Source organism: Amblyomma mixtum, chromosome 2 (assembly GCF_055824585.1).
Source record: "Amblyomma mixtum isolate Tamu chromosome 2, ASM5582458v1, whole genome shotgun sequence".
Lineage (NCBI taxonomy): Eukaryota > Metazoa > Arthropoda > Arachnida > Ixodida > Ixodidae > Amblyomma > Amblyomma mixtum.
The window spans coordinates 226,858,626-226,872,956 of NC_143013.1; the positions used below are offsets into that span (position 1 = coordinate 226,858,626).

General features: G+C 43.6%; 1 protein-coding gene across 3 annotated transcripts in view; it reads left to right on the plus strand.

The window, feature by feature from the left end:
- LOC149362797 (caspase-3-like) overlaps positions 1 to 12,486 on the plus strand; it is a 51,712-nt gene extending 39,226 nt beyond the window's left edge. Inside the window, exons 3-7 of one of the 3 annotated variants that reach the window (XM_089573229.1) lie at positions 3,668 to 3,860; positions 6,027 to 6,109; positions 6,373 to 6,543; positions 6,833 to 7,052; positions 10,413 to 12,486. In XM_089573229.1, the coding sequence (XP_089429355.1) occupies positions 3,668 to 3,860; positions 6,027 to 6,109; positions 6,373 to 6,543; positions 6,833 to 7,052; positions 10,413 to 10,981 (1,236 nt within the window). In that variant the 3' untranslated portion in view covers positions 10,982 to 12,486. The other 2 variants (XR_016289051.1, XM_089573230.1) reach the window with 2 other exon arrangements.
- Positions 12,487 to 14,331: the final 1,845 nt, after the last annotated feature.

Here is a 14,331-nt window from a genome sequence, read left to right on the forward strand (position 1 = left end):
TTTAAATGCCGAACAGAGCACGGAGCTCATGCGTGGACAACGAGTTCTGAACCATGCAGAATAATGGAAATTTTTCGTACGACTCGGACACTGCCGGGCCTGATGTGTCGGTAACCAAGGCGACAGATGCTGGCGAGTCGGGGCTTCATGAAACAAGTTGCAAGCCTTGAGGCGCAGCTACAAATTATGTTGTACAATTCACTACCCACAGTTCAGTGCTACCTTAGGCGATTGAATCCGTGGCAGGAAAAACCAAGGCATTCTTGTTCATGCATGTGGAATGGGTCGGTTCCAAAGTTGCATCAGATACTTCGAGGGTCTCATCCAGTCAGTCAACTGGTACGTATAGACCCCATGAATGAGAATGATGGCAACACCAAAAACACAGAACACACTTTCAAGAGTCTTCCATATGGCCATGGGTGGGGAAATTGCTGACGCTTAGCTGGCCGGTGTGACGGTCCACGTTAGCGCTGCATGTACGCAAAAAGTCGATCCCAAGGATGACTTTCTGTGTCGATCGGCAGAGCACCGCAATTTCCGTGTTGAACATTGCACCTCTGACAGCGCACATTCTAATAGCAGGCAACAGTTTTCCGCTCGCACTGTAAACCTGGACATTATTGTCCCACCAAAGCATTTCTTTGTATCCACGGAAACACCTAAAAGCTGCTCACATAATGGAAACAGTAGTTCTGGTATCAACTATAGCCATGACAGATGCACCATCAACGAGCACGTGCACTTTGTTGCTCCGCATAGCTGCAGGTTTGGGCTAGGCCTTTCGGTGGCAGACGTCTGGCAGCCTCATCCGTGGCGGTCGTCACGACTACTTGTTCGGCGGAAGTGAGGAGGAGTGGCGCCGCGGTGACGTGGATCGGCGCTTCGGGGAGATGCAGATGGAGGTCCGCTATAACAGCTTACATACGAGCTATAAAGTTACCAAGCGGTTACAAATATTTTGAACTTCTACTGTAATAAGACCAATATCAAAATGCTGTTCGCCGGATTCACAGAACACTTCTTTGCGATGACGTAAAATGCAAGCACAGCGCTCGTTCTGACCGGTGCCACAGCTTCCCTCCGCTTTTGTTAGCATCGTCTGCTCACAGCCATAAATGGCGCGGGTAAGCCCACCCATAAATATTAGAGGCATTTGGAAGCGTGCTTGCAACCATATAAAGTTAACAAATTCCAGACGAACAAGGCTAGTTATGTCTTTAGAAGGGTGAAGAAATCAGAACAACAGTTTGCACAGGCACAAAAGCAAAGCACTGTTGGAGACTCAAATTAAAAGGAAAAAATATCTGAACTGGACTGCGACTTAAGTAAAACACGGCGCCAGCCGCCACGGGTCGCAACTGACTACTTGTAAACCTCTGCAAATCACCTTGACATAGACATTTTTCGAACAAAAAACTCTCGTTAAAAAACTCGTTCGAGCATCTTGCGCTGCCCAAAATATGCATTACCGCAAGGAGGGATGCGCTACGTTCCTCCATTGAGGACTTTTTGGAAAGAAGAGATTTCAACGCACTGTAAAAAACACATCGATGTAGAAGAAAGCGGGGTACAGTGCATACCAAATGCGCACGCTAAAAGAACGAGAAACTCATAAAAAGGTAACAACAGATGACAACTACATTCCCTCATCACTACGAGATAGATCTCTCGTTAAGCTAGAGCTACAACAAAAGCTTGGTTTCGGCTGGTTGGTTCCGACGGCTACGACGAGATGGGCGACCGGCGCTTGCGCAATAGCGCGTGCTTCTCTTTATACCCGTCTGAAGTCAGCAGCATGGACGACAACTCTTACCCTTATAGTATACCATGTGGTGCAGCTATATCAGCTTGCGCTGTAATTGAAAGTAGCAGTCATTTTAAACAGTGAAACATTGATTTGTTATTATTAAATTCAAATAGTTCGATTTTTGGCTATATGAAACAAGCAGATAATCTCACCAGAAATGTTGTGTGAAAGTACCGGGAAGTCGTACAGTGTAACGAAATCCAGTTTCTCAGGTCCCTAATATACCGAACGGCGGACCGCTCCCCTGCAGATGGCGCTTCTCCTAAAGGATCTTCGATCACTTTCCGAACGCAGAGTTAGGTGCGTTACGCATCCTGAGGCGGAAGTTGGCAACTCTAACGCTGTGAAACCGCGTGAGGAGGTGAATGTGCGGTGGGCTTGAGGGTGGTCTTCGGTCTTCTCTCATTTTACATGCGCTCGTGTCAGGGTTTGGGGGTTGCAGCACCAACAAAATACATCTTCATTGACGCAACGCACCTGTACTTTCAGTCAACCAGTGCCTTTCTTGCAATCTCTCAAGCAAAGAAGGAATTTGCGTAAGTGCTACTATGATCGGTATGCCTGAAACATGGGAAGGTAGATTCAGATAAATGTCTGTATTAATGCCAGTTTTTTTGGCATTCTAAACGATGTATTGAAAATCAATTGTTTTTTTCTAAAACATACATGATCGCACCTTATAAAGTTTAAATTCGTTTTACAATCAGAACTCCACTCATGCGTGTTAGGTCTTGTTTTTAGGAATGAAAGTTCGCAGCCACTGGTAATTATCCGGTGCATAACGCACTTGTCAGAAAATAACCCCAAACAAGATAATATTCGCTCAGAATTATCGTTTATATATGCCAAAAACCAGTAACAAAATTTATTAATGAACTGTTTAGTGACCGCTGTAAGCGGACATGTCTCTGCGGAAGCAATACCGCCTCAGTGCTGGCTTTGTGAACATGTGTACTCTGCTGGAAGGATGTGGTCGTCACTAGCCACGAAGAAGGGCTGCTCGCACGCTGTCCTTTTGAGTTGGAGCAGTTGTAGAATTTCGACTGAAATTTTCAGCAACTGCGTTTTAGAGGCAACCTATAATAAAATCTAGGTTTCTGACCGGTCTTCAGAAAAAACTTTATAATAACATAACGCGTATTAAGGAAGCATATAGTTCGTTTCTGAGACGCCACTCTCATTTTTTTTATCTCGTAGGTGTGTGCAGTGATAGAGAGTGGGGAGTAAGACGGGGCTCTTGAAAGCACAGAAAAAATTAGACGGGGATTCGGGGCGCGCCTCAGTCTCCTAGCCGACGTTTCTACAGAAGGACTTGTCTTCGCCTCGTCTACGCAAATACGAATTCTGTTGGCGAATTGTTAGTTAGCAGAATGAGGCACTGCTTTACCCTTATTCATTTTATTTTGCGTTCCTAGGTAGGGTGCGACCTTCGCTCTGCCCAGCGCAGCTCCTGATGTGTAAACTGTGCAAAAACCTCTACTTAGGTTGAGAAAAGTTAAGTTCTACATGGGTGACGAGATATGACACATGGCTAGAAATAAATTATAGGTCCATTCTATAGTGGTTTCGCGTAAACCTCTCCAACAAATGAAACTTCTTTTTCACGAAAACGCATTCCACTTCGGCACATATATTGGTGCACTCTGTGCTATGAATTTGCTCTGAAAACACTGTTCTACCTTAAGCCACAAGACAAACTCTTGAAATTAAAAAAAGAGCTAAAACTTTGGACACAACATGTTCTTGAGGTACTACATGGTAGTGGAAGTAGCGGCGATTTAAAGGCATCAAAGATATCTTCCTAATATTTTGCGGCACAAATGAAGCACATTTATTGGGTATGTATTTATTTTTCAGACATTAGTTCAGAAGATGACAGGAACTTCCGAGAGCATCTCGCGGCTTGGTTTGGATCTGATGGAAGAATGCTGGTGCTGTAACTGCACTAAAACGCCTCAGAATATCCCACATATCCCGCTCAAATGCAAGGAACCCGAAAATGCTGATTCGCTTCTGCAAACGACTCATTGCCACTTCAGAAAAGCACCTTGTAAGTATTGCTTACGTGTACAATACAGGTACAGTTAAACTAAATAGCATAGCACATATATTGACGTGAAACAGATTGCGCATCTAGTGTTTTCAGAAAAGTGGCCTTATTAGAAACATCAATTCGCTGCCATCGCCATCTAAATACTCTTTTTATACTTCACTGTGATATGTTGTTTTGTTACTATTTTAATAGTTGCTGGCGGCGGGATTCTCCTGGCCTTCAGTTGAATCCTACTGAATTTATCCTCGTGTGCTGTCAGCTCTGTCTTGTCTATCAACTGTAAGCAAGGTTTTACTTGCGAAACCTTTTGCAAAGTGAGCCGGGTGTTCACAGCGGTCCTGTCCGTACCTGCTACGAGGATAAGTGGCCAGCCGCAACCCGCCTCAGACATTATAGCTTCGCCACTAAAAGAATTTGCCCTTATATTGCACGCTGCTCGAAAGTCTGTCGTGGTTGGTTAAGTCCTTCACATTCACTGTTCCGCATGAATAACTTGGCGAACAACCTCGAACTTTTAGATATTCATTAAGCACCATTTCAACGGCAATCCAATCTTAAAAATTCGACCTCACCGACATACCAGTTCGGCGCCAGTGACTTCCTCCCGTTATCGAAGTTTTTACAGAAAGAGAGGACTAAAGCTCCGAAGACTTAAGTCTTCTTGCACTGCTGCTCTTGCACTGTAGCATGCCACTGTGGACAGGTAGAAAGCACTGCATCATCTACTATTATTCGTCAGACTTCACTAAATCATGAGGTTACGTGGCCGTCAACACAATGAATGAATGACAGTGCCCTCAAGGTGTGTTCCTTTCTTCCAAGACAAAGATATGCTAGTGTTAGTGCACCATTTAACCGCCACCACACTCTCTAAAGTTCGCACAGCAAAAGCGCTCTAAGTCGTGATGGTGTGCCACTCTCTCACGTACCTACTTTCATCACAGCTCTATATCTTTCTGTCGTGTGCCCCCCCCCCCCCCCCCCCTTCCAGTATGTACAGGGTCAGTCACAGTTAGAGGGAACGCGGCTCCGCGTGGCTGCGCACATGAGGAGCACTATTGCGACCTATCCGATAGCAAACCCGTACAAAGGGGTAGAGGACACGAAGCACCACGTCGAGATCCCTCTTCACGTAGACCACTCTGCATTGATTAATGAGCGGGTTAGACGCAATTCCACTGCGCAGGATCGTGGCCACGCGGAGCCGTGTCCCCTCTACGTGTGATTGACCCTGTAAGAGAATGTGTCAGTCACGGAAGTACTTAAAAGCACAGCATCTGTTCCTTCCGCCAGTGCCCCGAGAAAAAGCGTCTTGTTTTCATTCAAAATTTAATCGGGAATGCGTTATGCAAAGCTTCTTGAGGTTTATGCATTTATCTTATGGGGACTGAGAAAGAAGTGGGGAACGCTGCCCATACTTAACAGATTTCCCGGACACTGTCAGGCTGCACCCAAGGCGGCAAAGTGTGATGAGAAGGGTTTTCACGGTGTTGACACTCACTCCTTAAATGTTACCCCTTTCGTAAACTCAGGGAATCATTCATTTGGACCTCTGGTAGCGATTCTGTATTCACTTGCTCGCTTAGCAGGCTAGTAAGCAATACGAAACCTTAAATTCAATGCACGGCTAACGTGTTACACGTGTATCCCTTTCCGCAGACCCGCGTATATGGCGGTGATATTAAAAACGCCCAGAGCAGGCATTTCGCTCCGTTCTCTTTAATGCGTGCGGTAAACGGTAGGCCATATTGCGTAAAGTGTTTAGTGCACTCTCCAAACTCATAAAATTTGCAAGCATTGAGTGAGAATGTAGAGTTTCATGTGCTAATATGCGCTGATATTTTAAGGCGTCATGGTTGCTGCAATTATTTTTCAGCCATCAAACAGCAAAGACAAAAGCAGCTTTGTGTATGTGCAAGTTTGCAGTAATTTTCATTGTTATATTTTGTATTTAATCTCCTAACTCTGTCAGCTGAAACTCTAAGCAGAAGCCTAATGCGTGATGATTTATTCTCAGTGGCGGATTGAGTGGCCGATGCAAGAAATATCTTGTTATGCTTATGTGTTTCTCTCTCGTTTCTCAGATACACTCTTTTATGCCGCCTGTGCTTTATTTTCGAGCATGCTGATCTTGTATTAAATGACGCTCCTGTGTTGATGAAGGTTGCCACTGCTGGAGAAAGAGTTCCGTCTGCAATTTAGGAATACGTGTGGCACCGAAGGAGATATGGAACCGGTGGATTAACGTGAGTTTATTCTTTATTTGAAAAACTTCGAGAGATTGTAAGGAGCAGCATGGTGATGAAGACAGAAGAGGGGAGGTAAAAAAGGGGACAGAAATGCAGATGGCGTCATGAGCAGTTCTTTTCGAACTCTTTCATTGCAGCTGTTTCATTACATTATACTAGGCACAGTGAACTTATTTTTGAACTTCGGAAAACTATAGCGCAAATAATCTCCTGAAATCTCATCTTTCTTGTCAAACATTTTCCCTTTTTTACGCATTAAGTTGTACACGATGCGGAGATGGCCAAGAGGACACTGCATCATCATCGGCAACGTTTCGTTCAATGGATCGGCCGAAAAACGGGAGGGCTGCCTTGAGGATGTGAACAGAATGCGGAGACTCTTCTTGGCTCTGCACTTTAGGTGTACCGTTGCCACCAACCTCAAAGCTGAAGTAAGCTTTTAGTTCTGTGTTTTTTCGCGTTGTTGTGCACTGTATGACCTGGCATTCTATACTTTCTGTGAACATCTCAGCGTGCTCATGGCAGGTATATGAACTCCTGCGTGATTAATGGATATATGAACGAATGAATGCTTGCCGCCCCTTGAAAATAGTTTGTTTTTGAAATGTCTGAATGATTACATTGTAGGCCTTCCGGTAGCTTTTCCGCTCTAAAATATCAAGGCTCTTTGGAAACTACTCTATTTCGGAACCTTTACTTTGTGCTGATGTTATTTTGCAGGAAATGAAAACGCTACTGACATGGGCAGCCAGCAGTCACGACCGAAAGCATGATTGCTTGGTGGTGGTGCTGATATCTCCAGGCAAAGAGAACTACATTTACGGGGTGGACTTTGAGCCCCTGCACATTTACAATGACATCTACGAGCAATTCAACAACGACATTTGGCCTGAACTCAAGGGGAAGCCCAAGCTGTTTTTCGTGCAATTAACTACTGAAGGTCAGCAATGCCTCTGGTTGCCGAGTGGAACCCAAATTACCTAAACGGGAAAAATCCGGTCATAAGCACAGTCAGATATTGTAGCACTTAAAAGCAAATTATGTATTCTTCGCTTGGAGTTCACGGTGTAAAGTCATGAAATTATCTAAAGTGAGCCATACTACACCATCGGTCCTCAACAGCAATCGAAGCCATGTTTCTGTTTCACTATATCACTGGGAAACAAAACATGGCTGAGCTGACAGTCGAACTTCAAACAAAATCGCGCATTACAAAACGTGCCCTGAACAAGACCCATCCCAAGATTTATGTTGTCACAAGCCGTTTTATCAAGTGGAACACTTATAAAAACCTTTGCTGTGTTTAAAGTACGACTATACACCATTTATCAAATATCTATAGGAGTTAAAATATCGTGTCAGGTGACTTAGCTCACCCTCCGTGTAGTGGCAGTACGGCCTTTCCAAACGAATATGATTTCTTATCTAGAAGACTTTCTCTGAGCGCTAGCTGCAGTTGGATGTCGCTCGCAGGCTCCACATATTTTGTTAGCACCTAGTTAATTATCCCTAGTTTGAAGCTTCTGTTGCAGTTTAATTGGATATTTTTCACTTCGTATCCGGGTACAGTTGTTGAGCCTCATCGCTTCTGGGAGTTTATTACCGCCAGAGAACATGGCGTGAGCCCGGAATCGTTTTTTTTTTTTACTGCAACGCACGATTTCCTCTCTGCCTTAGTGATCATTACGTCGCCGTGCACATACATTCTACGCTCTGCACTGCATAAAAGATAACGAAGGCTCGAAACTCATAGCCCTTCTTGTAAGCAGCCAGTTTGATGTGCTGCGAACTTATGGTAGCTGGTACTGCAAAGAAAAAAACGGCACCTAAAATTTTCACGAAACAGGACAACCAACAAAGAGCCAGAGCCCACTTAAAACTGAACTTTAATAGGAGGCCTTTCACGCAACGAACAGTTGGCACACGGACAACTGAAACAAATTTTGTTCATTTACTAATTAGTGTACATCGTGCGTTCCTATAAAGCCTGGTATTGTAGCCGGGAAGTTCTCGCATTCATGCAAGACTCGTAAAGCGTATGACCACCAGCACACACCTTGATGAACAAAAGTTCAGCAAAGTGCTTAGATACGAGTTGATGAATCTGGGATAAGAAACTCCAGGTTGCTGATTCTATGCCCTTTACTCTATGACGACTGGACACGTCAAGCGATACTATCTTCCCTCGAAAGCTCCAAAATTTCAGAACACATACGAACCGTTAAAACACAACCGCAGCACCACTAATGCTAAAAATTACACTCTATGACAAAATAGCGATTTGATAACAAGGCTTCTCCTCGAGTTTTGCGTCTTCATAAGCGACGTGAAACTCTTGAACTTTGGTTTCCCTTGGGTGGGTATGACCGCTAGCCTTGAGCGTATAACAAGCTGACAATCTGCAAGAGTAACTATTCTAATCACAACCAGAACACTTCCTTTCTCTCTAGTTCAGTAACTGAGGACTTGAGCCAACATAAGTGCAGCTTATCATTCTTTCCTGGAAACACTGGCTTTAAAACGACAACTCCATCAGCACAATGTGAAACAATATTTGTGATTATCAAAATCAACAAGTTCCCAGTACAATATTGTGAAACAGTATTTCTATTGTAAGGAAATCATGCAAACTTGTGTGCGCTCAAAAAAATGACGATTGTCAACTGTTAAAGTACGTGCTTCAGCACAGTCAAGCTGACAGAGACGTAATATCACCGTGTCACCCACGCCGTTTTTAACTTAGTCTACAAGAATAAATCTACTTTTTTTGAAGAATTAGATTATGAATAACTCCCTTTTAGTTTTTTGTGGGCTAAACTTTCCCTTGTTTCGTTTTCTCATTCATTTACGACTCAGTGAATTTTTCGAGTGCTTGTGCTCACGGCCCGACGCAGTAGTCATCGACACGCAGGCATAAAAATGTGCGAAGAATTTATAACGCAGAGCACCCTTACGGTTCAAACGCGGAAAGTAGCACCGACGCTAGCCCATGCGTATGTACTCCGCACATTGAGGATACCATAATTTTTCTAACGATGTTTATCGCAACAAAAATTTACGAAATTTGTTCTAAGGACAGTAAAAAAAAAGGTTCCTTTGTTTTTGCCTGTTTTTTAACAGATAGCCAATCGATCTTAACCAGTTAATTCGGTTTCTAGAACGAAAATCACTGCTGAGTAGACTGAGGAATTCTCAAAAGCCCTCAGTTGCTTTTCATTCACCTGTGATCATGCACGATCCCCTAATCTGAATATCGCATTTCGCTCAGCAAGCTGAGCGAAGGCTTATGCGGTCTTTCCCACCAGTTTAAAAGGTATTTATGATCTAGCTAGCTGATCCACAAAGTGCCCTCCAGTGCCACGACTGACCATAGCGGCAGACGTCATCAGGCCTGTTCCTTTGTCGGATCCTCGCAACCTGCCGTCTAACCAGTTTTACCTCCTCATTATTATAGCTAAGGTTTCTGTACAGAGAGTCTTAAAACGATTGGTAGCATGAGAAATGTTTAGCACTGCTATTAGTGTCACCATTCGACAATATTTTAGACGTCACTTGGTGTATTACAGGGCCTGCCACTTGTGGCGTTATTGCCTAGGTTACTCTTGTAAGCATTAAGGCTAGGTTTCACTTCTAAAAAATGCCTTCCAATGCTACAAGCGAGGCAGCTGTCACCGTGGGACAAATCCAATACAACTGCGTACTAGTCATGAAGTTCGTAGGGCAGCACCTCAAAGATACAAGGTTCTAGCCTTTTTCTGCATTTCTGTAAAACTCTCGAAATCGTAAATTGTTGTTTAGATAATTTTCTCTATAATAAATATTTTCATGACAGAATGCAATATATAACTAGTTTTCTTGTTTTATTCACTGTTGAATCATTTATCAGATAAATGATATAAATATCAGATAACTGTTGAATCAGATAATGTTTTATCTTTCAGCACTCGGAAAGATGTGAAATCTGCTATCTTTGATTTGTATGTGTAACTTTATTTCTTTTCTTTTTTTTCCTTTTTCCCCGTCCTTTCTTACTGCCTTTCCTTAGTTTTATTCTGATTCTTGTGCAGTATTTATTGATTGTGCCGTTCTCTGGCTTGCTCCATTCTGCCGAGCACTCCCCCACAAGCCCTTTCTTGGCTTGGGCAGGCTCGTAATTGTACAGCGTAATTTTGAAAATAAATAATTTTTAATATTATTTATTAGTATTATTTGTTACCCGCACATTTTGCTACTCTTGCAATCGTGATGTCAATCCTTCAAGATTGCTGCTTCTTAGCAATCGATGATACGTTCTGTGCAGAAAGCGACAGCTGCTCTACCACCACCGTGCCGAAGAACTCCGATTCTAGCTGCATATCAGGGGAAGAATGCAACTCGAAGGAAGAATGCAAAGCATCACCAGTCTCCAGGACACCGGAACCACGGGCGACGTGGTCAGATATGTATATCGCGCATGCAACCATTCCGGGCTACGTGAAGCTTAGCCATGAAAAAAGTGGATCGTGGTTTGTGTCGGCAATGTACGAAGTGTTCTTAGATCATGCACATATCTATAGTCTTGCAGAGCTTATGAACCGTGTTCATGATGTTATACTGAGCCGAGCCTCTCATGACGGCAGCCAACAGACACCCCATACGGAAGAATTTGGTTGGAGAAAGAAGCTGTATTTCTACCCTGGCCGCATGCATAGTCGGATAACTCCGAAGCATGGTAGTTTTTGCAGCACCTTAAGATTTATGGAGTTTAGCAAGAGAGAGCGTATACTCTATAGAGTTGTGCGAAGACTGCCAAGAGAAGCGAAGAGCAGGGTGGCAGCTTATGTGGAGGAAAAGATATCAAGCACAGAAGACGAGTCACAATCAGATTAATTTGGCTATCTGGTGTTACACGTAAAAAGCTGTGAACAGAAGTGTGGAATTGACCCCTCAGGTTTCTTCGAAAATTTGTGTATGCGGATGACTGCTTAATTTATCGTAAAATTATTAGGCACTCAGATATTACGGCTACCTACGCTGATCTTAATAACGTTATTGGTTGTTGTATTACATGGCTCATAGAAGTAAACATTAAAAAATGAAGGTCCGTGAGAACAACCCATACTAATAGATGAGGCCCACCTATCTGCTTAATAAAATTCCATTAAATGTGAATCGTCATATAAATGCCGTGGTATTCACATAGCCATTTCTCTATATTCGAAAAGCCATATTGATCACAAAACTTCTACGGCAAGTCGCACACTGGAATACATTTGCCGGACTGTTGCACTAGCACCATCTTCCATAAACATTTTGTTGTACACAACTTACGTTCATCCGCAGCTTGAACGAACATCATCAGTTTGGAATCCTGGGTATGTCAGCCTCACAGAGACCATTAAAGCTGCAGATATGAGCTCAGCGCGATTCATGTTAAACAACTTCCAAAGAACTACCAGTGTTATTCCTATGAAAGCGTTCGTACAGAACCTGCTGCTCCCCGCAATAAAATATCTTGCTTCTGACTATTACATAAAACGTTTCGTTACAACTCATATTTTCCTTTACCTTGCTTCCAACCACAAAAGTTCGTTTAGGCTCGCCTTAAACGCCACCAAAAAGTCAATATTCCAGTTTACAATACATTCAGCAATTCATATTTATTCCTTCCCCAGCCGAGCAAAGATTTGGAATAACTGATCTGCATCACAGTCTGCATAACTAGCACTCATAACTTTAAAACGACTGGTGAAGGCGTTATTTTGCAAGTTATTGTAGCTACTGATATCTTATGTGTTATTACTGTTTTTTTTTTATTCACTGCATTATTGTATTTCTATTTCTACTTGCGCCCCCATGTGACACTTCTATGACCATTATTATCTGTACACATTATTTTGCATGCCTGAATCCCATTTTTGTTTCAAATGTTCTCTTTATTCGAGTTGTTTATTCGTATCACTAGTACAAATTTTCCAATGAGTCGTCTTTTGCTTTGTATTGTTTTCTTCTCTCCTCTTCCGTCTATAATGTGCCATGTACGCTGATGTAAAATAAATAGGTAAATACATAAGCAGCCAATTCTAAGGCAGTGCCAAAGAAGATTGTGCTCTCATGCCTGTTATAGTGCCATGGTGGCCCTTCTAGGAGGTTTAAGAACTTGCTGCACGACGCTGTGAATTTCTCTTGTGGCTAATGACACATGTGCCTCCAGAAAACTGAATCAAAATAAAGTTCTAATTGCAGAAGGACAAAGGCATCTCTTATATAGGACCGCCTCGAAACTATGCACTTGCCTCCGTCAAAATCCTGCTTCCTGCAAATCACTTGCAAAAGACAGCTGTGTTCCTTAGGCTGGAAGGCATCCCGATGATAGCAGCACCCCCACCGCCAGACAATGCGTGCTGATGATGAGCTGCTCCTACGCAGCTGGGCTGACTGGACATGCAGGAATGAGCTCTCATTCTGTAGACTTCAATGCCTCTCCTCACCACCTCCTCACGGCTCTGGGAATTTCTCTGGGAGGCGAGGCAAACCTGACAGCAGGCGCCACAGCAAAACTGATTAAGTGCAGACAGCCCTGTAATTAAAACCTGAAATTAAATAAAATATTCCTCATCGAACACGTAGTAGGTACCCGATCCAAGGTTTACGTGTTTGGACCTCTTCAGAACATTGTCATTCTGCAAGACACTTCTAGACAGAGGGGAAGTTATAATTGGGATTCAGTTGGTCAGAAGAGTGAAAAAAATTCTCGGATGTCACCCGAAATCAACCGAGAAGTAAGTCAGAGGCTTTAAATTTTGCCCCAAGCTGTTTCCTGTTCCCAACTACCACAACTGCACATCTCATCTTCCTTTTCGTTCCGCATGGCAGCAGGCACGACGACACCTGCCGTAAAAGTGAAACACTTAAGCATACTTCACAACTTCATACGGCTAAAGAAATCACATATATAGGAGCTCATGCTATTTAACGGCAGCTAAGATACAGCGTCCAAGAGAGGCCTCGCTTGTACTTCCGTGTCAGCGGACACTAGCACCTAACAGTTAGCGAAGTTAGAGGCTGCATGCAAACCTACTGAGGGGACGTAGCGCCCACGTGAGAGACTACGCCACACAGGCCCATGGGTGACTTCGCTGTACTCCCGCTCGTCTTGGACACTCTCACAATGCGCAGCTAAGCCTATGTACAAGTGCATGCCACAAAGCAATTAGATCATATCTTTTTAAACATAAGTGATGCCGTGAAAGAAAAAGAACAAAACATAACAGAAGCCAACAGCCACAGAAACCAAGGGGCACAGGGGATTTTTTTTTTAAGTTATTTATTTTGTGGTGTTGATCAATTTAGAATATTACTGAATATGTTATCGTTTAAAGATAACTGATTAGAAAAGCAGAAGAAAAAACAACCACCTGCCGCCGGTGGGATCCGAACCCACGACCTCCGAATTACGCGTCCGGTGCTCTACCTCTGAGCTACGGCGACGGCTGTCAATTCTTCTGCTTTCGGGGGTATTTATGTTTACAAGTAACCTAACCTTGAGAGTGTTCATCAGCGCCACCCACGTTCATAAGCGGCAGACGTAGAACGTCCTGAGTTACCGCAGGTGTGACATAGAACGTCATCGAATGGAGAGGGTGGAAGCTGCGTGAGAACCCTCTTATGCTTCCTAAGGCGTCAAGGCTGCCAGAATCGAGGCCCTCGCTAAGCAATTAAGCCTTGACGCCTTAGGAAGCATAAGAGGGTTCTCACGCAGCTTCCACCCTCTCCGTTCGATGACGTTCTACATCACACCTGCGGTAACTCAGGACGTTCTACGTCTGCCGCTTATGAACGTGGGTGGCGCTGATGAACACTCTCAAGGTTAGGTTACTTGTAAACATAAATACCCCCGAAAGCAGAAGAATTGACAGCCGTCGCCGTAGCTCAGAGGTAGAGCACCGGACGCGTAATTCGGAGGTCGTGGGTTCGGATCCCACCGGCGGCAGGTGGTTGTTTTTTCTTCTGCTTTTCTAATCAGTTATCTTTAAACGATAACATATTCAGTAATATTCTAAATTGATCAACACCACAAAATAAATAACTTAAAAAAAAAATCCCCTGTGCCCCTTGGTTTCTGTGGCTGTTGGCTTCTGTCATATTTGTAACGAGCCCCTCATCCCCTTCCCTTGTTTGCTTAATTGCTTAGCGAGGGCCTCGATTCTGGCAGCCTTGACGCCTTAGGAAGCATAAGA